Genomic DNA, 25325 nt, shown 5'->3' on the forward strand with positions numbered 1-25325 from the left:
GGGAAGCAGGCAGGGCTCAGGAAGGACCCAGCTGTGTTTTGCTCCTAAAAACAACATCTTTTCTAACACCTATGGTTCCAGCACGAGAAACACACCCCCAGCCCCTCCGAGGTGCCCACAACATAAACAAAAGCGCAAGTACACCAAAGAGCAGAGCCAGGGCCAACATGGTGATTAAGAAGAAAATTAGGAAATAACAATATTGCCTGTCCCAACTAAGATTACGCAGACTTTGCATATGCTTGACTCATGAAAAGCAAGCGTAGCTTGCCTATTCCTCACATATTTTTGCGACTACCTGCAGGCACTCCCCAAGGAGCCTCCCTGCAGGAAGGAGTCGGTGCCAAGAGCTGTCCTGCGCGGGGATTGCGCACAGCCCCGGGGGTGCTGCCCACAGCCCCGGGGGTGCTGCGGGCACCCAGCCCTCTGCCACTCCCCGGGGACAGGGCTGAGCAGCTCCAGGGCACGGGCGAGGCACCAGGACTGGGCTGCAGAGATGTTTGGGCATCTGGACCAGTATAAATAACCAGTTATTACGACAGTCCAGGAGCTCTGTGATATATTTGACTTGCTGCTCTCCAGGCCCCAGGCTATAAAGTTAAATTCATCAGATCTTTTGGTCAGCTTTCTCCTTGTTTATATGTTAGCTGCCGCCAGAGGGGAACCAGGGAGGCTGAAGTTCACAGAGCTGGTGGTGTCTGCAGGAGTTATATCTCCCACTCACTAAAGAAATACGACTGAGGCATCCTCTGCTGCTCAGCCATCAGCCGGACCGGCGGCCCCGTGGGCTGCACATCCAAGCCCCTCTTGATGAGGCTAGTGGCTTGTGCTCATCCAAATGCAGTGCAGGAGGGAGCCCTGTCAGTGGGAACGGCACTCCTGCTTCGAGGGATTGCACCAGAGCCCCGCCATACCCACCCCAGCCCTGCTCTGAGCCCACCACAACGCCTGGCTCCCCCCGACCCCATGGGCTGCAACCCCCACGGCAGAGACCCTGCCTAGATCCAGCACCAGCCCCTCTGCCCACATTGCACGGGTGCTCCCACGTGGTAGGGATTTCCTCTTAGCACACACAATACAAAATATTTTCTTGTGCAGCCACATTCCTCAGGCTCCATTTACAACTACCGCTAGTCCTAAGGCGTGCTGAACCCAGCCTGGCAATGAAAACATCCCGTGTCTTCCAAATCCTCCTGAAGAGAAATAGATGAAAGTTGACTTCTCCACAAATGTGGATTTATGTAGCACATATCAAAATGATAACTACTACAGAACAGAAAATATCATCATACCCTGAGCAAAGACATGGAAATTAATAATAAACACTCACAAAACGTCAAATGTTAAAAATGTTTCTCCATCTAAAACACAAACATAAAAGCTGCTAGTTTGACTATTTCAAGTATTTCAAAATGCTAAATAGCTCATGACAGTCTGCCTTACGTTCCCTTCTGCTGTGGGAGGGAAGTGAGAAAGTCTTACTTTCCTGCAAGAAGCAAAATACAAAGTTAGAAACACTTTCGCACTCTGGCAATGAACTAATCTTTGACTTATTTCTTGCATGCAAAGCTTTTTATTCATAGCTGTATTTAAATGGCACCCAACTTTTTATCATTGCCACTCTCCAGGAACCGCGCATGAGAACGAGAAAGTAACTGAGCCACGATGATGGGGCACTAGAGAAATTCAGTTTTGTTCCGAAGACAAATCTAGGACTAAGGTAGACTCCAGCTGCTGCTGGACGGATCCTCGCACCCAAACCTGAAAGCCATTTATTCTGTCCCCTTCAGCACATCTGAAACGCAAACCCCACACTAGGAACTAGAGAACAAGGAGGTAAAAAAGCCAAAGTAACTTCCTGCCGTCAAAATCACACCCTTATTCCTCACCCCGAATGCAGAGGAACCCAGTGCTGGCATCTCTCCTCACGGGAGCTGGTACACATCAGCCCCAGCCCTGCGGCCGCGGCACCTCCCCAAGCCGTGACTCTCAGCGGCTGTGCGGCACTGCTGGTGCTGAAGGGCTAACCTCCACCTTCCTGAAACGGTGCTTGCAGGTACCCGCACTTTGACCAATGAAGGCACAGCCATTTCCCCCCCACAATTCTTTGTTTTGTAACTCATACTGATGGCTGGATGCAAGCTGACAGAAGATGTTGGAAATGACTAGAGAAATTCATCAGCAATAGTGGTGACATAAAGCCTCTGAGGGCTACAACCTTGCACAGGAGGAGCAACAGAAAAGATCACAAATATTTCGCTGTAGTGATGAGACATTGCTTTCCTATTGTGAAAAACCCAACTGTTAAGGCACTTCTCCCTCTCCTGAAAGCACCAGCAGAGAAATGAAAGATCTGTATTTCATTAAGATGATAAAATTGAAAGGGAAGGTGTAACTCCATACGGGGACTGAGAATAGATGTACTTTTCTATGGGATTGGCGAGGCAGAAAACCCAGAATATCAAGCAGCAGTCTGTTCGGAGGCAGAACGCGGTCGCCAGCGTGTCCACGTGCATCTGCAAAACAGATCCAAGCCCTCCTGAAGGCAGGTGACGGATGCTGCAGCTTAAGGTGACCAGAAAGCGCATCTGGATTAGCTGGTAGGAATGGCGGGGGGGAACAGAACTGTCAGGGCACAGAGTAGGATGTACGTTAATGTCTTGCACCGCTTTACATACTATGCGGAGCGCAGGCTGTTCAGAGTTTAGGATTGATGTAACCTCCCTGGTGACAAGAGGGAAGTCTGTTCTTTACCAATTCAGCAGAGTTGAGATAAACATTTCACCTTGCGGCATGAAACTCATTGGGAAGCCCCTGAGCTGCTCTCAGGTATAATATTAAGCAGTGCTCTGGCACTACACTGCTTGCGGGGAAGAAAGCTCAGCACTCAGACACACGTTGGATGTCAGCAGCAGAGGAGGTATCTGCAGAAATCCTTCCCTCTGCCACTTTCTGGCTGGAAACAGATGCGAGTCCAGGGTGAAGCCGCAGGGTGCTGTATTTGGAGAGGAGCTGCTCTGCAGAGGTGAAGCCTCAGGGAATTTCTGGCCACCAGCAGTGGCTCCAGGTCCCACGGCAGCCTTGCAGCACAGCGTGTTTCAAAGCCAATGCCTCCAGGAACCATGATCAGGAACAGAATTCCAGCTGCAGACATTTTTCAAATTTTCACCTTTGCTGAGAGTATTACATATTTTTCAATGCTATTTTTTTTTTCTTCTGGAAAACACTGCTCTTCAAACAGCTCAAGAATTCTTCCTAAATTTCCCCTGCAGTTTCAATTGCATTCATTAGTCTTCATTTTGTCCCCTAAATTCATTTTGTTACTGTGTAATTTAAAGAGATGTTGTGCTCCACGGAGGCAACTGTATGTCTGTATGAACAAAATGACTCCTGCAAAGACAGTTGTGCAAAGAATTTCACAAATTCTTTCCTCCTTTTACACACAGACCCACTAATTAAGCAAATGGTCAACACAGAATTTCACAACAATTTAGGGTAGCAGAATAAATTTTTGTGCAAGGCTGAAAATCAGACATTGCAATCTGGAGGTTATTACCTATTTTTACTTGCCTATTGCCACTAAAATACCTTTTCAGATTAACTGTGTATGTTTAATCTCAGCCATAATAAGAGCAGTTGGGGAACTTTGAAAACATTTTAAGCTTGCTTTTTTTTTAAATTAAAAGATTGAGAGTTCAAATATTTGTGTGGAGTCTTTCTCACTTTTTTTGATCACACGTGAAAGTTAAAAAATACTTTACTCTTAAGAGCTTAGGGAAACACCAAATAAAACATTCAACCCATCTAACCATCTGAAGGATCACTGTGTTATGATCAGAATAGCAGCCTGATCTCTTTTAAAGATTGAGACAAATATTTGTGTGGAGTCTTTCTCACTTTTTTTGATCACACGTGAAAGTTAAAAAATACTTTACTCTTAAGAGCTTAGGGAAACACCAAATAAAACATTCAACCCATCTAACCATCTGAAGGATCACTGTGTTATGATCAGAATAGCAGCCTGATCTCTTTTAAAGATGCTAAGCAATTACACTGCAAGCATGAGCTCATGCCTCCCGAACCACCAGCGCCCACTCCTCAGTCATTGGGCTCAACTTCCAGGTCCCCAGAACATCAGAAGGGGTTGGATCCCTCAGCAGCGACACATTGGTTATTATCATACCTCTTAATTGCTGCAAACTAGCAGCTTACTTCTGAGCAGATTAATCCTATATTAAATGTTATTTATCTCCTTTAAGAAAATCAAAGGGAAAACAAACCATGACTCATCCCACCAGGTGATACGGAAAGCACCATGTCCCTGTCCCACAGCTCCAGCACTGTCAGAGGGGGCTCTGGGACTGAGTGCACCCAACAGCCATGTAATTACAGGGAACCATAGCAAGAAACAGCTCCACCACCAGCACTTCCAACCTCCATCACAGGGGTCTCAAAGCTGATGCTGAAACGTTCACAGGCCTTCTGGCAATCAGGGCTTTAAGGACGACATACAAGAGCCTCCGGAGTGCCCTTCCATGGAGCTGGGGAAGAAAAAATGGCTAGATAATCTCAGTGATGAAATCCTATCGAAAACATCATAGCCACTGCTCAAATCCTGCACAGCCACCTGCCATACCGCAGCCAGGCCACGCTATTGTCACAGACACAGGTGAAGCCCCTGGGGATGGGACACTCCTCCCCTGGAACATCCAGCATGCTCAGGGCTGTGCACGGTCGGCTCCCAGGACTTGTAAGCACCAGAGCCTCTGAAGCTCTGTCTGAGGGACTAAAAGCTCCCCGGTGCCAGCCATGAAAGGACTGGGAGAAAAATCCAGTGGAAAAATGCTGGGTGACTCTGTAGGAAGCCCAGAAAAATGCTGTGTCCAAAGGGCACATTTCTGAGAGAGCAAGGAGGTGCTTATTAATGTATTCCTCCAGCTCAGCTTCATCAGATCAAGTGTCTGGAAGAGTTGATGAGTCCTTGAGTTACTCTTTCCTAGTGATTACTACAGCTGAAGAGCCCATTACTCTCGGAGCACGTGGTGCAGCTCACTTAGAGGCTCTGCAAGGCTGATCCAGATTAAAAAATTAGACAAAAACACAATGCAAAGTTGCAGCTCTTGGAAAGCCCTGCTTTGACAGGGCTCTACAGCCTTGGTATCCACGAGCAGCATGGCATGGCTGGTTGCTGCATGGTCTAGCACAGGCCCCATGGTAAGTCAGCCTCAGCACCACTTCAGAGAGGTCTCTAACAAAGGAAAGGGTACAACTGGTTCTCATCTACCTATTGCCAGTCCACACACATCTCCGATTTCATTATCAGAAATGTTGGTTCACCAGAGTCCAAGATCTCCACCAGCACCTCCCCTGCTGAGATCAATTCCCTCCTGCCATCGATTGAGAACCACTGCCAAGGGTTTGTCCACCTGCCTTCGCACGGCTCCAGCTCCGCAGGCAGACCCCAAGCGCCTGGCTGCTCCCTCTGACCTGCCCAAACAGCTCCAGACTCACGGGGTCCTGACCGTGACGATGGTCCCAGAGGTGAAAACAGCGACTCTTTCCCCGCTGGTGGGTGAATCCGAATCGTTGACTTACATGGGAATCAGTCCATGCATTATTCCCTGAAATTCAGGACCCCTGTGACCCTCTGAAACTCACCTGAATTTGACCAGAAATACTAGGTTTTGTGGCAGGTCCTTTGGTGCTGGAGGATAAATCGCTGGAAGGCTGCACATGAGGGATGGGGTTCTGAGCTCTAATGCAAGCACTGGACAATTAAATATCATAAGCAAGTACACTACTTCTCCCGGTGCCCTTGTAATTATTTGCCAGCTGCAGAGAAGAGCCTGAGGAGTCCTAAAGTGAGTCAGCTGCAAATTATCATATTAGTTCATGTTAGATCCGTCCTGCTGGCTCGCTGTGGGGATGGTCAGGAGCTGCCAGCACCCCCTGCCACCCGCAGGATTCACACCCGGTACCCAAAGTACCGGGCAGTTTCCAGATGCACCTCAGTGACTTGTGAACTCTGCTGCACCTCCACTTAACCAACCTTCTGAGAGCATGCTCGTTAGTTAAAACAAGTAAGCCACCGTCTAAAGTGATTCCCCGTGTTCCCTCAGGCAAAGACGGTAACATTTCCCAAGCCAATCCTGGTAAAGGACAAGTGATATTCTATGCATCAGCATCTACAGCCTGTAAAAGCAACAAACACACACACTGAGAGTGTGCACACTGCACAGTTGCACACACAACCCTCCCTTATTTAATCACATCTAGGATTTATGCACATCATGTTAGGCAGGACGTAAAATGCACAGCTAAATTTATATTCTGTTCTGATGGAAGTGCCACTGGTAGTAATACTGAAATACATCTGTCTGCAGGACCACAGCCCAGTTATCCTGCCTGGTTAGCATGAAGAGTATTTTGTTCAAGTATCCTCTGGCCCGACAAGCACAGAGGAAGTTTTGTTTCACAGTATATTAGCGGTTTGCAGGGACTTTATGGTTAAGCAAACAATAAGACGGTTAAATTATCCGATTCCAACATTTGACTTTTTAAATGTGAAAGTTAATAGGCTTGCATTATCGGAATCACCGTGGAGGAAAGCATGAATACCCATCTGGGCAAAAATCAAAAGACAATTGATCCAACAGTTTTTAAAGACTAGATTTCCTGCTAAGGTAAAAGCAAATGATATTCTGTTCTGTGCAGTAACACAAAACGTTTATTAAAAGTATTAGCTGAGCTGTCAAGTAACTTCTGATAATTAAAGCGAGGCTTGGCTATTTGTGTCCAGAGGAGAGACTGTCTTCCACCAAGCAAAACATTTCAGAAGCATGGAACCAGAGATAGGACTCTCATACAAAGGCCAGCCCTGGCTGATAAACCACTGATGTATGTGAACAAAGCAGACAATAATGAGCATCAGCAATTTTTAAAGGTTGTTATGACAGCAACACAAATGAATAGCTGCTTCTGCCAGCCTTCATCACTCAGCTATCCATTTTCTGCCGCGCAGGCACCGAGCCGGCACCTCGGCCGTGCCTCCTCGGCACAGCGAGCCCGCTCCGCCCCGCGCCGGACCCTCCTGCTCCAGCTCGCTGGCTCTGGACCTACCTGTGGCCTTTAATGCTGGTTGTTCACCTAGCAACAGTTTTAACCTTTTGGCATGGATTTTCCCTTGGTAATGCGATTCGGCCACCACTGCTGAGGTAAAGGACATGTTACATAGTGTGCAGCATTTGTTCTTATCCACTGAGTCACCATCACTGCCCTGGGTGGAGACAAAAACACAGACAAAAAAAGAGGTGTATAAGCCCACCAAGCACAGTCAGGGAGAAAGAAGAGAGAGGAATCCAGGTTGTTATGCCAAGGCCACGGTTTTCAAGGGGTTTCCTTTCCTTGTCTCCCCCAGACTCGCTCCTGCCTGGTCCCAGCCCGGCTCAGCCCGGGGATGCCTCCGACCCCCGGGTGCTCCTGAGTCCCCAGCACCTCCGCTTTCATTCGCGCGCTGGGAGCTCGTCCTGTTGCTTCGTGTTCCCCACAGCTGAGAGGCTCATCCTTCACATCCACCAGCCTGCCTTCCTTTAGTCTTTATTCCTATTCTCTGGCTGAGGGAGTCATACAAATCTGGTGCTTCCCCTGCCATGAGACATGGGCACTTCCTCCTGCCATACTTCTTTAAGAGACCCCAAAGCAGCTGGGGGGACAGGATGGAGGGGGGCAGCCCTCTCTGCAGGTGGGAGAAGCAAATGAACCAGTGCGACTCATGTTGGTCCCCCAAGAAGGATCGCACACCAGCCCTGGACGCCTCCTGCCCCTCTGCCTTTGCTCTGCCGTTCTAAAGCCCTTGGAGGAGACCCCTTTATCCCTCCCCTCGTGCAGAGACCGAGACCAAGGGGAAGATTGGCCGGAGGGGCAGGGAGCCCTGGCTGCACCCCCTCTGCAGCTGGGTGTCTGCTCCACCACACAGGAGCTCCACGAGCCCATCCTGGGCAGCCCATCTGCTGGCCCTTGCGGAGGAACCAGGCTCATACCTCGCAGCAATAACTTACTGCCAGCTGCTGACGAGAGAAACCTGAAGGCAAGAGCAGCCTCATGGCACATACTAAAGACAGGAATAACCACTTGCTGCAGGGTTTGCATAAAAGGAAAAGAAGAGCAAAACATCTAAAAAACACATCTATGTTCTGCTCCTTTCCTAGAGGTGGCTTTTGAGCTCTTGAACACTGCCAGATGAAAAAAGGCAATCATACAAAGTCCAAGACGCTTTGCAGACAATGGTAAAAAACACAACCCAGAAACCAATGCTGCCTAAAACAAACTTGGAGCTGTGGTCCGTAGCCCTGTTTGAGGATCTGCGCAACAAAACACCGTGGTGCAAAGGTGATACTCCCTTGCGAGATCCTAGGTGTCAGCTAACAGGTGACTGCAAATTTTAAGAAGTTATGAACATCACCATTCAGTATTTCAGTACCAACAAGAGGCTTTCATAGCTGCAGTGATACAAGCAGAAGCCATTCTTTGCAGTTACTAATCGCTGCATCTTTATTTTTACAAGTAAATCCCAATTTAATGAGAATATTGTCTCCAACCTTCATTATGGTTATCCTTGTCGGAATAAAAGCGAGCATGCCTCTGCCCAGCTGTGTAGCTGAGCTTAGACCTTCTACTCTAAGCAAACCCCTGTGAGGAGGAGTGGTTGTAGCTGAAGGCTGCTTGTTCCCACGCTGCAGCAGGAGCCACATTGCTGCCCATGTCACCGTACGTCCTGGATCCCGCAGCAGCTCCCAGCACTGCCCTGTGTCTCACCCAGGCACCCGTTACCCCAGGGGGGTACCAAGCATCCCAGCATTACCCCCCAATGCCTCCCAGCACCCGGTCTAGAGGCACCACCACTTCCCAGGCACAGACGCGTCTGCCGGGATTTCTACCCACTCCGACGGGGGGTTTGGCCCCCTGCACTAGGGGAGGCAGAGGCTGAGCAGAGGCAGGGAGGCACAGAGGCACCCCTGCCCAGCAGGGAGGACCTGAGCAGCCACAAGGAGGGTTTGGGAGAAGAGCTCACAAACAGCCCCCAGGCTGAACGTCTGTCAGCAAAACACAAGTGCTGCTGCCAGCAAGTGTTTACGAACAAACAGCTTCCACAGATACAACGGTAAGCGTACAATGAACAAGCAGGGGAAAAAACACATTTGTACCATTAGTCACAATTAATTATTCAATCCATTCCACAAAGGAAATGGGAATCACATTTAGGGCCATATATAAGTGGCCTCACTTTTCCAAAGATCTCAGTATGTTGTGTCAGCTACTGAACACAATTTATAAATTATCTCTTTTGAAAATACTCCTCTGTGCAGAGCAAGACCTTTCCAAAGCCAGGAAATGACCTGCTGCGTGCAGGTAGTTAGCATCCCGGTCCATTCCCTGAACAAGATGGTCAGCTCTGGCCCCTGTGCCAGGGTAAAACTCCCTCCAGTGACAAGCCATCTGGAGACAGTCGTGCACTTTTTTCTTTTTTTTAAAGCAAGTATTCCAACTGCTGGTATACAGTCAAAACAGAAAATAGCCTGCTTCAGAAGCTGCAATCTTCATTTCACAACAACTTCACAACAAGCTGTAAATGCATTCTGCAATTCATCCCTGTGCAAAGACTTGGGCACTTGCGGGGGCACACGACCGGTCTCGTGCTGGCTGCCCCCACGGGACTGCGCCCCTGTGCACACAAAACACATTGCACAGCTGGGAACAATGACACTGCTGAAGGGACAGTGGAGGCCAAGGGAAAGTCAGATGCAGTCCAAAAGCCAGTTCCCCTTTTGCAAATGTCACGCTTACATTCATACACAGAACGAAGGGCCCAGCTCTTCAACTCCCCCATGTAAATGGGTGAAACAGCTCCAGCACGAGCATCCACCCCTGCTGTCCTCCCACAGAAGCCCAGCCCGAGCCCAGGCTAACACAGCCGCAGCCACCAGCCAGATGCCTCCAGCGCACCCCGACCTACCCGCCAGCGGCAGGCTCCTCCCGCAGCACCCGACCCTGCAGCGACGTGGTGTCCTTGGCGGCAGCAGCCCCAGAGCACCGGGCACACGAGCACCAGGGAAACCCGCAGGGGCTGAGCCAGCAGCGCTGTGGCAGCACGGCAAGCCCTGGAGATGCCCCGAGCCTCCCAGCAGCTGTGGGGCAGGAGAGGGGCTCTGCAATACTTGGGAGAACGAACTGACCACACAGTCAACACCCAACCCACTATTTAAGGTCATTTTCTCCCAAAAAATAAGCACAATTAGAAAAAGGATGGATTTTCATCACTTTTTGTTGTTGTTGTTAACTCTAAATCAACTTAAACCTTAGGGAGAAATCTCAAGAGGTGGTAAGTACTGTTCTGAGTGTAATTTGCACTTCTTTTAAATATGTTTCTCTCAAGATATTTTATGTCTTCAAAGGGAAATCACTTGAAAGTTAAGAGCAGAGTAAAAAATTCCCAGACTCTATTGATCATCAGCGGTGGTAACATATAAAGAACCTCCCACAGAGCTCGTTTGAAAATCTGATACACTTCGGTAGTTACGCACCAGGGTCTCTTCCTCTGCCTGGTCCGCTCCTCAGTGACATTTTTTCCTTTCTAACCTACTTTCACAGATAGATTGCAGTTAAAAAAAAAACAAAAAACAACCAAACTTAAGTTTAAACCCCCTCAAACACCTCTCAGACACCTCATTTAGAGCCTAAGGTCCTATTTACACCAATCCACAGTTCGCTGCGCAGCTTATCCGAGTTCACCCAAGTCTCTGGGCAAGCACCTTGAAGCCTGCAGATAGATTCAGTTAAAAAAAAAAACAAAAAACAACCAAACTTAAGTTTAAACCCCCTCAAACACCTCTCAGACACCTCATTTAGAGCCTAAGGTCCTATTTACACCAATCCACAGTTCGCTGCGCAGCTTATCCGAGTTCACCCAAGTCTCTGGGCAAGCACCTTGAAGCCTGGATGGAGATTTGGCCACCAGACTGGCACTCGCCTGCAGGAGAGGTGTGTCTCCAATTTCATGGTCAGTCTGAGAGTCCCAGCCTCTGCACAAAACACAGACTGTCGCTCTCTAACAGCCAGCCATTTTTTATACATTAAATGCAGCTCTTTGTTAGCAGGATGCAGGAGATGTTTGGGCTCGAGTTAAGCATTTACCCAAGTCTGTAGCATTCATCAGCAGAATTGCCTCCCTTCCCTTCTCCACCACCCAAACTCCCTGCACCAAGCCACCCAGGCACTCAAGGCTGGATCCAGCCCTGAAGGGTAATTATGCCTTCTCATTTGTCAGTGGCTGTTTTACCTGTAACCAGATGTGCTAGGGGGAACCCGATCCAGGTGTCTTTTGTCACCCATTGAATGACACCATGTTGACAGGATTGTGCAGCCAGCTGGTAAAATAACATCGCTTGTCTATCAAGATGCCCGGGCAAGACAGCCAGGTGAGCCCAGCCCGAGCCGGGGCACAGGGCTCAGCCAACCCACAGCCTGCTCGGGGCAGCCGCCCACTCTCCGGGGATGCTCCGTGCCCACATGTGCACTCATCCATCTCTCCTCGTCACTTCTATTGCTCCTGTGCCCAGCTCAGTCTAAAGCAGCAGCAGTAAATAGGCACTAACATCTCAATTTAGTTTCCATAAAACCCACACAAGCAACTCTCTAACCCCATGCTGCACAAAGCCAGCCAATGTGCAAGGAATATTTCTACCATTTGTTTCTGCAATCTTCTCCAGACAATCCCTTCTCGCTAACCTCTGCAGAGATGCAGCACTGACAGGGGCGAATGGCCTCACATAAACTGAAGCACAACGAAACACACCATGGCCTCAGAGATAAAGCATCCGTTTCCCAATGCTGACATCACTCATCTTCCCCCCACTCCATAGCCATGCCGAGCCAGCCTAATTTATAGGACTTCTTTTTGTAATATTATAAACTTCAAAGCAAGTCTCGTACATCCAACAGAATTAACTTCAGTTATTCAGATGCCTGTTAACAAGCTGCTAAAAGGCATAATCCTCACACAGGGCCAGGCAATTGCAGTCCTTTGCTGATGTTCCTTAAGCAATCCTCAGGAAAAGTAAGGATTTTTATTCCACAGATACAAATCTGCTGTCTTCATTTCCTAGGCTTTACTAAGACGACAAGATTATACAAACCCTTGAAATACAGCAATATAAAACATAGCACTCAAGGCACTGCAAAGTATCTTTTAAATTTGAGTTGATTTTCTGCACATGAAGAAGGTGTTGCTGCTAAAGAGCTATTTTCCGTAACGCTCTGTGTGAAATTTAGACCACTTCCATTTTGGAGCCTGTTTATCTTGTGGTATAAGCAAAGAGCAAGTACCAGTTTATGGCTATCTAAATCTGAAACACTCGTTAATTCTCAGAGGATCTTAGGATCTATACGTTCTCTGAAGAAAAGCCAGCCCTAAGTTAAATAAGGGGTGTGTTTGACAAGGTAAGCACGCATCCCACGGTCCCCAGTCTGGCAACAACAGAGCCATGGGCAGCTCGGCGAGGATGGGGGTGACTCCTCAGCCAGGGTGTCTCCAGCTTCCACCACTCAGCTGTGGCTCAGTGGGTATTTAAAACCGTGCAGGACAAAGCCCTGGAGAAGAGGGGAGGACCGGAGCGCAGAGCGCATGGCGGGGCACGCAGCGGAGCTGCCAGTGGGCTCTGCCCCAGGTCCAGGATAGGGTGTCCCCCAGGGCACCGCCTGGGGCTGAGAGCCCATCACAGCAACAGCAGCCCTCAGCCAGTCCCAGCCTTCTGTCAGGGAATAAATTAAGTCATCCATCACTAATTTCTTTCATTGAAACTAATACCTGACCTTTTGGTTGAAAACCTCTGATCAGGTACAAAACACACAGTAAGAATGTTGGCTCTAAAACCAGACATTTCATCTTAGTTTCAGTGTAATCGCTGAAGATTTAAGTTAGAGCATGCAGTAGATTTTGCACCAGAAGCTATAAAAACTGTGATTTCCTTGCTGATTGGGAACTGAAGCCAAGCCTCCCAAGGCAGCCGCCGGCACCATTTGTGCCTCAGAGAGGCACAGCTCTTGGCTTAACCATCTCCAGCGCCACCTTGCAGGACATGCATTGCCCTCAGCAACAAATCTAATATCCTGCTATCTTCCCTCAAACAATTTATGCTCATCATAATAACAACCCCTTTCTTTTTTAAGGAAGATGATGCTGGTTAAAGCAATTTACTATCTTATAGTACAAATAGGGCTAGAAAGAATTTGAAGGCTTTTCTCCCATCCCAAAAAATGTGTTTCATAGCACATAGAACTTTTCATCATGTCTGTCCTGATCATCAATAGGGGTCCTATTTTTTAAAGGTAGTGAGAAAAGGCTGATTAAAACTGATTCACCAATCCTGGGACTCAAGGATATGACTCCTAATTTCAGCAGGGCCCTGACACAGGCTGCGACCTTCTCAGATTACTTTCAGCTGAAATGTTAAGCAGAAATTTAAAATGAAAGGTCAACAATCCCTCAGTACACCAAAGACACGAGGTTTTTCCCCTCCCCCACAAGAAATTAAAACAATAATGAACAGCCCAACAACTGAGTTATTACCCAGCACAAGACTAATTGTATAAGCCTCACACTTCTTACTAGGAAAGGATAACGGGTGTTTGGGGAATGCAGAGTATTTTTATGGTCTTCAAACAACAGCAAACACTACCCTTCACCTCACTGAAAGGTCAGGTAGCAAATGCTCTCTCTAAGCCTATTGCATTGAATATCTACAACTGCAGCAGCTTCTTCCTATTGCCATTTGGAAGAAGGACAAGGTGTTTAGTTTTGTGGTCAAAAGGACAAATCAAATGGCATACAGCCATGTAACAGTGCAGTTTTTGATGAAGAAATGCTAATGTTCCCTTTTTAGTTGCAGATGCTTCTACACAGAAATTTAATTGGTTTTCACAGATTGTTTCTAATATTCGTTAAAGTTGGTGTGCCATGGATTGACTAACACTGCTGGATACCTGAATTGAGCAATGCAGCTGCACTCTGTACGTGGCAATGGTTATCATGCAGCATTAGAGATGTCCTAAATATTTCTGTTCTCTTTAAATGCAAAGGTTTGGCTAATATCTGATCAGCAACAGGCCTACTTTGCGCTGTAAATGTTGGCAGATTTTCCCTGCTGTATTTTTATAACATAAATAATTTTAGAATTTAGGTCTTGCATAGGCTATCATTCACCTAGTGCATAAGAACTTGTTAATTCATTCTGCACTAAGGGCTGCCCTTGGCACAATCGAGCATCAGCAAACACAGAATTACATTACTTCTCACTGTTGCCTTTCACAGAAGAAATGGGAAGTAGTTCAGCTTTGAATTATTTGAGGTCTGTTTGGTTCTCTGTCCACCATATCCTTGTGCTAAGGTGTACATGCAGCTATGCGGTTTCTTGTTAGATGCAATGAAGCTCATTAGAGGAGCATGTTCCAAGTCTGTATGTGCATGTCCACTGTACCTTTCATATTCTGTAATTAATAACTCAATAAAAATACTGTGAGATTCTGTTGTTAAGGGGTAGATCGCATCTGCCATTACCCTGTGCGGCACATAAAAGTTCCACTAAAATTTTAATTACTGCGTGAAGGAGCTTTCAGATTCCTTTGGCAAAACTTGCATGCTTCTCCCTTTAATTAGAAGATATCTCACTAAATATTGATAGCATTAAGCCACAGTCACTCTCCCATAGATCTGAAATGGTTTGGATGCTATCTGCTGGGAACCTCATCAACAGCTCTCACACTGGCCCCAGAACATGGGAAAGAGCTGAATGAATAATTCACTGTGAATCAGTCCCTTATAAATTTAGTCTCCTTTTATTGCCTGACAAATGGCTGCAAGCTGGTCCGATTTCTTCAGGTTTGTTTGTTTATTTGAATGCAATTGAGGAACCCAGTTGCAATTTTTTAAAACTGCAGACTGACCACAAACCTTCGTGAGGAGCCTTTCGGATCCAGTACTCCTTTTTCATCGACTCTCAGAAAATATGGGGTTGGAAGAGACCTCCGGAGGTGACTCTGCTCTCCAGTGATCTCTCCGCTCACTGCAGGGGCTCTCAGGGGGTTTCAGCCACGATGCAGCCATGACACCGCAGGCGTCCCCTGACCTCCCGCAGGCAGGAGGGCACGGCACCGCCGCGCCAGGTGTACCCAACAGCTCCATATGCGGCACCACCGCGCTGGGGGTACATACAACAGCTCTGGACCCAGCACCACTGCACGTACCCAACAGCTCCATACGTGGCACCACCACACCGCACTGCTCCCCAAATGCTGGCCAGGTGGCAAGTCCTGCCCTCTGCCCAGTGACCCTCGCCCTTGGGAACAGTCATGTACTGAAAGCTGGGTGAATGGGTCTGGAATCAACCCGAGTGCTGCTTCAAGCAGAGCAACTCCAAAGCCTCTGCCAGAGCCACTACAGAGCAGCCTTCATTATTATCCCAACTGCCCGAACACACAAGCCTCCTGCAGACGTTGCCCTGCCTCACCTGTGCACAGGAGCTCACCAGTAAAAGACAAGCCATTGCGCTTAAACTGAATCAATGCTGGATATTTGCAGTTAGCATATTTTTTTCCTATGAAAGAACATTCGAATAACTAAAAATGCAGTTACCGTTGCTGATGCACATAATATTTCTTGTATAGTTTATGGAAAATTATTGCCAGTTACTTAGCATTTCAGCTAATCTGAATGTTACCTCTGGGTACCTGATCATCTGTGGCTGTAACAGAAAAAAAGTTGCAGCACAGAGTCAATGATTCACAAAGCAGCTGAGTAAACAGGGACTTAAATTATACCCACGTTTTCTGACCGGAGCTTTTTAGCTGGACAGCCTCCATCTATGGGATGAAGCATATAATAGAGGCGAACTTTGCTGGCATGTTTCCGACTCTGGAAAAAAAAAAGAAAAGAAAAGAAAATGCAAGAAATGAAGTTACAAAAAGCAAGAGGCTCTATTGCTGTGCATACAACACCAATCCGCAGTAAGATTTCACATCTCCTTGATATATGTATCCAACATGGGAGGAGAAAAAGGGGAGAGACCCAGGTGAGGAACATTTGCGTTTCACAGAGCTTTCCACTGAGCTGAAATGAACTGTGGAATGATTATGACACCTGCCATTAGCAGAAGTGGTCCACCCTCGCAACTCTGTGCTAAGTCCTGCTGCCTGCAGCCCCTTGAAGATACAGCGGGAATAAAGGTGGCAAGAGAAGAGCAACATTTGTTATCGGACCATTTCCATAGTGGGAGAGATTGAAAAGATCAGGGTTATTTAGCATCAGGCAGAGATGGGACGGCATCATGAAGGATCCGATGCGCACACACAAATTGAAATCCACAGTTCCTACACTTCCAGAAGAATAAAATATATAAGGGGTATAAAACCTCACTCTCTAGGAAATAAGCCAACTGATACCTGCCAAAGGTTTGAAAGAAATTTCGCCCACAGCTAATTGTGCATTATGAAATCTAATGCTTTACTCATACACAGCTGGTGCTGGCCCTGCAGAGAGGGATAAGGACTACATGGATCCTAAGCACCTTCTCCTCTCTCAAGCATTTCTAAGGGGAGTTGAACAGTAAAACCTTCCAGACGGCCATAAAAATGGGAGGGTTTGCACTCCAGGTTAAGCAGTGCCAGCAGGGGAAAGCCCAGGCTCAACCTGATGTTTGGCTGCTGCAGAAACCAGCCCCAGGAGCCCGGGCACCGCTGTGAGGTCGTTCTGCTTTCCCAAGTCCTGTCCAGCATCACCCTCCGCCACCACAGAGGACAGATGCAGACCGCGCTTTCCAGCATCAGCGGTGGTCACCAGTCCCAAAACCCGCTCTGCCCCTTCATGCAAAATTCCAGCAAGCAGCCCCCGTTCAGCCAGACAGCTGGCTTCCCGCAGCAAAGCGGACCAGGTACTTCTTGTACTTTCTCCCAAGAAAGGCACTGAGTGGGCACATACTTTTCAAACATTATTTATACCACAGGAAAGTTTTCAGGGGACCTGTATTTTTGTAGAGGGATCAGGAAGCGCTGAGGGATGCCCGGAGGAGACTCTTCCCATGAGGGACACACCAGGCAGCAAGGGCAGGTTTCACACTGCCTTTGGGCATGACTAGAGCTTACCAGCAGGTAAGGATAAGGAGAGATGGAGAGATGTCCTGGTCATGCCAGCATCAACAGACAGAGCAACCCTTGTGATTTGCAAGATGTAAAGGAGTATTTAAAAGCTTCTACAGCAGGAGCACAGACATAAACCTTCAAAACACTAACTTACAGTAAGCTCTCATCTTTCAGTAGATGTAAGGGGTGGGAAAAGACTGCAACTACTAAATACCTGCATCCAGAACCCAGACATGCATGGCAGCTATTATTATGCAAATTTTTTCTCCGAATCTCCATTTCGGATTGCCTCACAGAACAATGGCACCGTAATATTATAATTTCAGATCACAGATTTGCAATTTTAAAATATTAAATTATCATTAGCATGTTCGGGAACATTCTTTTTCCCCGTGGTGTGAACTTGGAGCTAAATTTGCAGAGAGCTGTATTTGTATGCATAAATGTGACTATGCAATAATTTTTTTTAATGGAGCAAATCAGTCAAATAGTGTCAAATATCTTTCCCTGACTCGTCTTCCTGAATGCATTTAGAAAATGTGACCTGCTGTAGTCAGAGCTAAGTGCAGGAAACCCCAAAAGCTTCAGCTATCAGTGATTAGCAGTCCAGACAGCGATGGCGTAATTAAGAAATTACAAAATAAACATTTGAAATGCAAAGGACAGATGTGCAAAGTCAGTCTCGGAGTTTGGCGGCACTCCTACTTTCTGCCTGAAGGGATGCTTGGCTGGTTTCACCTCGTGGAGGTTTGCACACCGGGAAGCCCCTGCCCCGGGCAGGCAGGGCATGGGGAGGCAGGCGACAGCTGGCCCCTTCGCACAGGGCAGGGGACAGGACAAGCCACCGCAGTCCTTCGCACCGCACACTTTGCATGGAGGAGAGTCAAACGCACCGTAAAGGAGACGTGGCCAGAGCTTTTCAGCTGAATTCCTTTACTGAATATTTACACCCCTTGGAGCAGCCAGCTAGCCTCAAATCATCCTTCCCACCGTCATGAGGCTCTTCCCTTGGGTGAGTTAATCCAGCATGTCATGATGCCTACTCGTACGCAAGCATAGCCTGCTGAATTTAGAGGTTAAAGAGTTTCCGGGGTTTTTGTTAGTTTTTTGTAAGATGAAAAGGCAAGATTTTAACAGTAATCATTTTTAGTGTTCTTTTCCGTGGCACTCAGCTGTGCCATAAATGATGTCCAAACATCAGCATTAAAAGGCAGCGAAGCTTCAACCTTCTGTAAAACACCTCTCACCTTTATTTATCCACTTGTTTAGATTTATGAAAGCTAAGGAAATAACTTATGTTTGGCATAATTTAAAACTACGTGGCTCCTTATGCAGCCTTATTATCCTACGGTTATAAAAGCGGAGCTTAAAATCATCCCTGGCCTTTGCAAGTACGTAGTGAGCATCTCATTCCCTCTCAGGGAGCAGAGGTAGCACAGCCCATTTGTCACCCATTTTATCTCTGGTATTTTCTACATTTACATGTGTATTTATCATCCTAACACCAAGGCAAGAGCAAAGTGATTATTCTTAGCGTGCTGCTCGCAAACAGCCCTGCGGGTTATCTTCTCCCCTCCACAAAGCAACTTGAAATCTGCAGCTCTGAGGCACGAGAAGGGCAAGTGCCAGGGAGGGGGCGGCACAGGCCCCGTCGGCAGCACCGCCGCCGCGCAGGAGGATCTCGCTGCGCTCCTGAGCTCCAGCCAGGCTCCGCCATCCCGTTCAGAGCTCCCGTGTGTTTGAAGGAGCTCTGGAGAACACAGCACCAGGAGGACATCTGAGAACAGCGGAGACACAACAGCGAGTACTGCCAGAGCATCGCTGCCTCCCCGCCAGCCGCCCAGCCCAGGCAGAGCGGGTCCCTGCAGGACACCTCGCAGCAGGGGCTGGCTTGCCCAGCTGAGCATCTGCTAGCAACCGCTATTACAGATTACATGGGGAAAAAGGGGCCAAAGGAAGAACCACGTACAGGAATCAGGAAATCGGGATAAAGTGGGATCAGGGCACATCCAGCTCCCATTTTGATCCATCTCACTGCATGTACAAGCCTCAGAAAAGACAAAACCTTGACACATCTGTAAATCCATGGTCTGGAACAAGAACACTGCCTTTGGAGATACCTGCCTGTTCATCAATAGCCACCACAACTTTATCTTTGGGTGCACTAAGAGAGTATTTCTGTGCCTGTGAATATTTCTTTTGTAGCTTTACAAAGTGTTACGCCAAAGGCATTTTCACTTAAATTCTCCATCTCTAGTGTCTGGAAACAACTCCTTTAGAAGGCAAGAAGTCTACTCTAATACTATATGCTTTAAAAACAACCCTCTCTACGCAGGGAGGGGGGGAAGCTTAGAAAGAGCCTGTTTTCACATAGCAACTGCAGACTTCTGCATTGCAACCTCATGTGCTATTGTAAGAAGGCTCATAAATAAAAATAAATAAATGGATCATTTCTACCTATATCAAATCTACTTTAATACAGAGGATTGTGGCAGAGGCAGCAGAGTTCTGCCAATTCAACCCTAAAACATAAAAGGACAAAGCAAAGCTAAATTGTGCTATGAAATGCAATTTGATTTTGCATAAATCAAGTTTTGCAGCACACTTCTGCCCAGAGCGAGCAGCAGCACAGCGAGAGGAGACAATTATGTCTCTGTGGGAGCAGCGGCAGCTGGCGGGACCCTGGGAGCCATGGATGAGCTGGTTTGAGACGCAGCAGCCCTGCTCACCCTGGCTTATGGAGGGTTTGCTCACCACCATCATAACTTAACAGCTTCTCTGTAAATTTACCAGCAGCAGCAATGTCCCTGGGGAGGACGGAGACACGTCTCCCTTTACAAGGCCAGAAGTCCCTGGTGGAGGCTTTAGTCCAGGGTTTGCTGGGCTGCACAGACACTCAGAGATCCCTCCTTCCCTCAGTCTGCCTGGGGGATGCGGGGAGCCCTCCCATCAGCAGGAGCTCAGCAGCCTGCAGTGGCCCTGGGATCTGCTCCCACTTTGCACCACTGATTTAAGCTGACCTGACAGTCTAAAACATTTCACCATCTTGTTGAGCGACTTCTTCCCACACCCCCAACCACCTCGTCAGGTTCAAATCAATCGTTTCTGCTGCTTTCCTCACACTGCAGCTTGCACCTGATCTAATTTCTCTATTCCCTATAGCTCCCTTTATTATCTGCTTGTTCACGACTCTGCAGGCAGCATCATGCTTTTGGTTGGTCTGCCTTTCCTCTCTTGCTCTCCCTCCTCTGTGCCCTGTTCTCCAGCCAAAGACCAGAGACCCACCTTACCAGGGGACACGTGGCCGTGCTGAGCACAGGCAGAGACACACAGGTGGGAGACAAAGAAAGGAACTGTAATGGCAGCCCAAATGGCTGTGGCTTCTATTAGTTTGTAGTAAATTCTTTTTCAGAAGCCTGTTGGTTAGATTTTAATCCTTTTAGCGTGTACTGTGTTGATATTTTTATATGCTGGCAGTTTCTTAATTAAATTGCCATGAAACATGCAGTCATATGATTATACCAACTTTATTATCTGTATTGGCCCTACTTGTAATCTCATCAAAAGAGATAAAGTTATTTTGGCCAGACCCAGTTCTCTAAACCTCATGCAGAATACCAATTACATTGTCCTCCTGAAGCTACATACTTGAGTCCCTTTCCAGGGCCTGTTTTGCTCAGGAGCCATGCCAAGCTGGGAGGGCTCCGCTCCCCACGGTCATCCTGCAGTGCTGCCGTGCCTGGCTCCACGCTCGCCTTCCTCCACTTTCCAAGTCCCATGAAGGATCAGCAGTGACGATGCAGAGCACGTGGCCAGCTCTTTTCAAGCACTTGCTTGCAAATTACTGGACCTGCTGACTCAAAAAACCAACATTCTAGATTTCATAATCACTGCCTAACAAACTTCCAAATTTCTACTGGAACAGAACCAATTTATTCCTCATTCTGTGATATAACAACATCCTCTGCTTTTTTTTAAATAGAAGACAGAAGTATTTTCAGCAAACGCCTTCCCTTTTTTGCCTCTTCTACCTACACGACCAGCAAACACTATTGTCAAGATCCCCGTTGTTCGCTGCAGAGACAAACTCCCGTCTGTTATTCCAGACGCTGCTGGGTGCCAATGTCCTTTTCCCCCTTTGTAATTTTTGCAAAGCCTCATTTATAATTTATGGTCATTTCTATCCACTTCCCCTTTTTCCTCCGTGAGTTAATTTTTTAAAAAGCGTCTACTCATGCTTGTGACTTTCTGGGCACACAGATACGTGTCCGTAATTCCCAATTGCACACAGCTGAATTTTCACCCCATGAAACTGGCTTCTTCAAAGCAACAGGTAGACATATTACCAGTTTGGACATTGATTTGCTTACACATAAAGGCAATTACTGATGATCTATTCAGCCAAGCAACTCATTTCATTTCCTCTAAATCCATGATCATTTATCCCTGCTCGCCAAACTGACCCTGAACATGCATCCCCTCACCAGGGACACAGACAGCCTCACAAGACAGGTGTACGTGGCTGGGAGCAGTTCACAGGCTCCAGCAGCTTCTCCCAAATCTTGATCACTGCAATTTTAAAAATGCAAAAACAAGACTTCAGAAGCTCCAAGTAAAACAAGTAGCAGCGACCTGCTGCACCCAAAGGCAGCGACTCACAGGGGGTTAAGGGGGGCTGCCGTGTCCACCGCTCTGCAATCACATGGGGTCAAAGCGTCCAGTCCAAGCCTCAAAACTTTAATTATAATCAACATTGTTGTTGCTTCACTCACCTTCATAAGAGAAAAATCTTACCCGCCAGATCCTTCTTTCCAGCATGAGCTCAGAGCTCCCATGGCCACATGAAACGTGTTTCCTCCAGGAGACCTCAGAAACACCCTTTCCCCATCTACCTCCCTCCTTGCTGCACTTGAAATACTAAAGCTGCAAAGAGCCAGAGGGGGCTCACACCGCCAGCCCAAGGGGCCCCTTGAGAAAAGGGTTTCTCAACTGCACTTGTTCAACGGAAAAGAAAATACCACCTTTGTTTTTTTCCCCTTGGTGCAGTCCCCATCACACAGGCAGATCAGGTGGATGGCACTGGTACCCTGCATGGGTTGGTACCATGGGTACCTACAGCTGGAATACCACCCCCGGGACCCAGCCCTGCCCCCTCACAGCTGCTGATCCAGATGGATCCAGGATCAGCTCTGCAGCTCCCTGCGCGATAGATACCTGCAGACCTCCAGAACAGCAAGGCATGAATTTTCTGTCTCGGGAATCACCATTTCAGGTATGTGACCTTTAATTTTACCACTTCCTATATTGATTTTGACTGTAGTCAAAGTATCTCTTGTCCTACACACCGCAGCGTACCCTATGGAGAGGAGAATAACTCTCTTTACAGTCTCTTGCCGGAGCAGCGTGGCACCAGCAGCAGGGCTCAACACCCAGCTCGCAGGCTGCCGGTGCCCTGCAGACCTGCCTCCCAGCACCCGGGATCGCCGCAGGCTTCTGCTCCTCCCCAAATGCACTGAAAATCCCTTCTCACTTCATGTCCTCGCATTTCTTCTGCGGGCAGATCTTACACCTAAGCTAATGCAACTGTGAATTTACTTTTCCATTGGTGTTTAGGGATTTTTTTCCAGGCAGTGCACCTCCCTGTGAACGTGCCAAGGGAAAGGGGATGCAGGGGACGGAGCGAGTGGGGCGGGAACCTCCGAAACGTGCTTTGCTCAACAAGCTAAACACTTGCTGTTTGCCCACAGCCAACTGATGTCAAGCAGCTGCAGCTCAGGTTTCTCAGCTCAGGCCACTCTGCCGTTGGGTACCAATGCTTGAGGTGTGGATGAACTTCACTGCTGGTACAGAACTATCATCCTGCTATCAAGTAGGAAACAGAAGAGTTAACACAAACATAACGTCTCCTCCACACACAAGGTCACCCAGCACCGCACTCTACAGAGCAGCATGCACCGGCAGCACTGCCCTTGTTCCCATGCTATCTTTACGTGTCTGAAACAAATCACTTTTAAAGTGTGTCAGTGCCAGTCACTTCTGAGAGCCCACTCAGCCCCAGCGCAGTGCATGGGTGGGTTTTGTCACAACACACAACGATAACTATAGACTCTGCTTTCAAATACCTGGAACCCAAATCCAAACACGGGTTGCAAGTTTAAAATATTAAAGAAAAGCAAGAGTGAATACCTGGAACAAACAGGTGCCCTCCTATGCACTGGGAGCAGAAAGAGGCTGCCGTGGGAAAGCGAGAGCTGCAGGGACTTCTCCTCAGGAGAGCTCGGCCAGGGCGGGCCTCCCTTGGGCAACAGAGCAACATGTCATCGCTTTCATTCCACGTAGGCTTAATGTGACATCCCTTGTGCCTCTCCATTACTGCTGACCTCAGGGTCTCATCCCTGGTGGATTTTACCACTGCTCTGAAAGTACCTTTAAACTTCAGCTATTTTTAGCCAGAAATGAGATTCTGCACAGAGGTACCTTGGAAGGGAGCTGTACGAGAGGGCTTTATCTGCTCTGCTCTTGCTGCTATTTAGCAATAGATGTTGACACTGGGAGTGCATTAAAAATAATGTTTAGCCATTAACATTGACAACAGAGTAGTAACACTGAGCCTTGAAAAGTACCATTTAATCTACATTGGTTTCTTGAAGCACACTGTGATCCAGCAGCTAATACTGCCCTGGTGAGTATGTACTTACTGTATGCAGAAAAGGGAAGAGGCAGCACGAGCACCTCACCGTAAACCACTGACATCCACGTGTCTCTTTCATACACAATGCGTGGCCATGTTTACCTCAACATATTTTAATTGCTGCTGTTAGACAGCACTACATGAACTGGGTACCACAGCAATCTGCAGAAGGTCTGTATGTGCACATACAAAAACCAGAACAGTACCTTCATCACCTTTGCAACCAAACCACAAAAAAGCTTTCTTTAGCCCGATTTTTTTTTCTCCCCAAGCCAAGGTTCTCCTACCAAACACCAGCACAATCTGCAGCATAACAGTAACGTTTGAGCAGCCACTAAAAACTATATAGCATGCATACACCACAGCAGAGCAGATTCTCAGCAGCTCTGGGGAAGGACATAGGAACAACAGGTAGTACGTCCCCTCCTCCTCCATCCTCTGAAGTATTTACAGGTTACTCTCAATCAAGCAAGCCAAAATTTGGCAGGTAAGTAGCAGCAACGGCAGAACATACGAGAGGGCATTGCTAGCAAACATTAGCATTCCCTTCGATAATACACAACTAACATCAGCAAACTCCCTGACACACGAGCGCCCTGCATATTCTTTATTTCCAGCTGAAGCACGTCCTTTCCGCTCCTCCATCCTGGAAATGCCTGCAGCATCTCGTGTGGGGAGCTGGCACCAGACACAGAATATTCCAGCTCCTTGTGTTCTAGTGCAGCATTTATTTTGTTAAATAGAGTATATGCTCTTCCACTGCATTAATATTTCAGACACAGGATTGCCTTTCTGAGCACACACATCTTGATCCTTAAGGCACTAATGTGCCAATAGTAAACAATGTTTATTATTCCTTCAGACAAGCCATCATTTTATGCAGTTTCCCAGAGAAGGACAGCCCAACTGGAAGCAGATTAACCCGAGCACCACTCCAGCCCCGCGCAGACAAGGAGTATTGATGAGGCTGTCAATACTGCTCGCCCGCTTTGCTCCGGAGACAGGGTGAGAAATTCCAGAAAGCACCTGGCTCCAGAGACGAGCCAAAGGGCACGGCACTTTATTTGTTCTCCCTAGTTTCCTCTGCATTTGAATTTTAATACACTTTGCCTCTGCCCTCCCCCTGCCTCTCAAGCTCCACCACAAGCATTTAAGCATCATTTCTTCATCTCACAAGGTGAACCAACATTTGCACGACACCTTCCTGGGCTTCTCTTCCTACAGACCCGGCGTATTTCTTCATTTTAAATGAAAAAGCAAAGTGCCATCTGAACACCTGAAGCAATAAAGATTACAATGGAGAAAAGTGTTATAGCAGCTCAAGGAGCAAATGTGGTGATGAATATGCAGCTCAGGGTGGAAACTGAGAGCAACTTTGCATATTTGGTAATTTTCCTGCAGGATTTTCAAGGAGAAACTTGAAAATAAATTGTAACATCTTCCTAAT

General features: G+C 47.6%; 1 protein-coding gene across 2 annotated transcripts in view; it reads right to left on the bottom strand.

Moving 5' to 3' along the window:
- The window catches only part of ZMAT4 (zinc finger matrin-type 4), a 72501-nt gene that overhangs the window by 21252 nt on the left and 25924 nt on the right, over positions 1-25325 (bottom strand). The window contains exons 3-4 of one of the 2 annotated variants that reach the window (XM_009277797.2): positions 15875-15964; positions 7120-7276 (exon numbers count right to left, since the gene is read on the bottom strand). In XM_009277797.2, the coding sequence (XP_009276072.1) occupies positions 7120-7276; positions 15875-15964 (247 nt within the window). The remainder of the gene's footprint in view (positions 1-7119; positions 7277-15874; positions 15965-25325) is intronic. The other variant, XM_009277878.2, reaches the window with a different exon arrangement.

Source organism: Aptenodytes forsteri, unplaced genomic scaffold (genome assembly GCF_000699145.1).
Source record: "Aptenodytes forsteri isolate BGI_AS27 unplaced genomic scaffold, ASM69914v1 Scaffold298, whole genome shotgun sequence".
Taxonomy (NCBI): Eukaryota; Metazoa; Chordata; class Aves; order Sphenisciformes; family Spheniscidae; genus Aptenodytes; species Aptenodytes forsteri.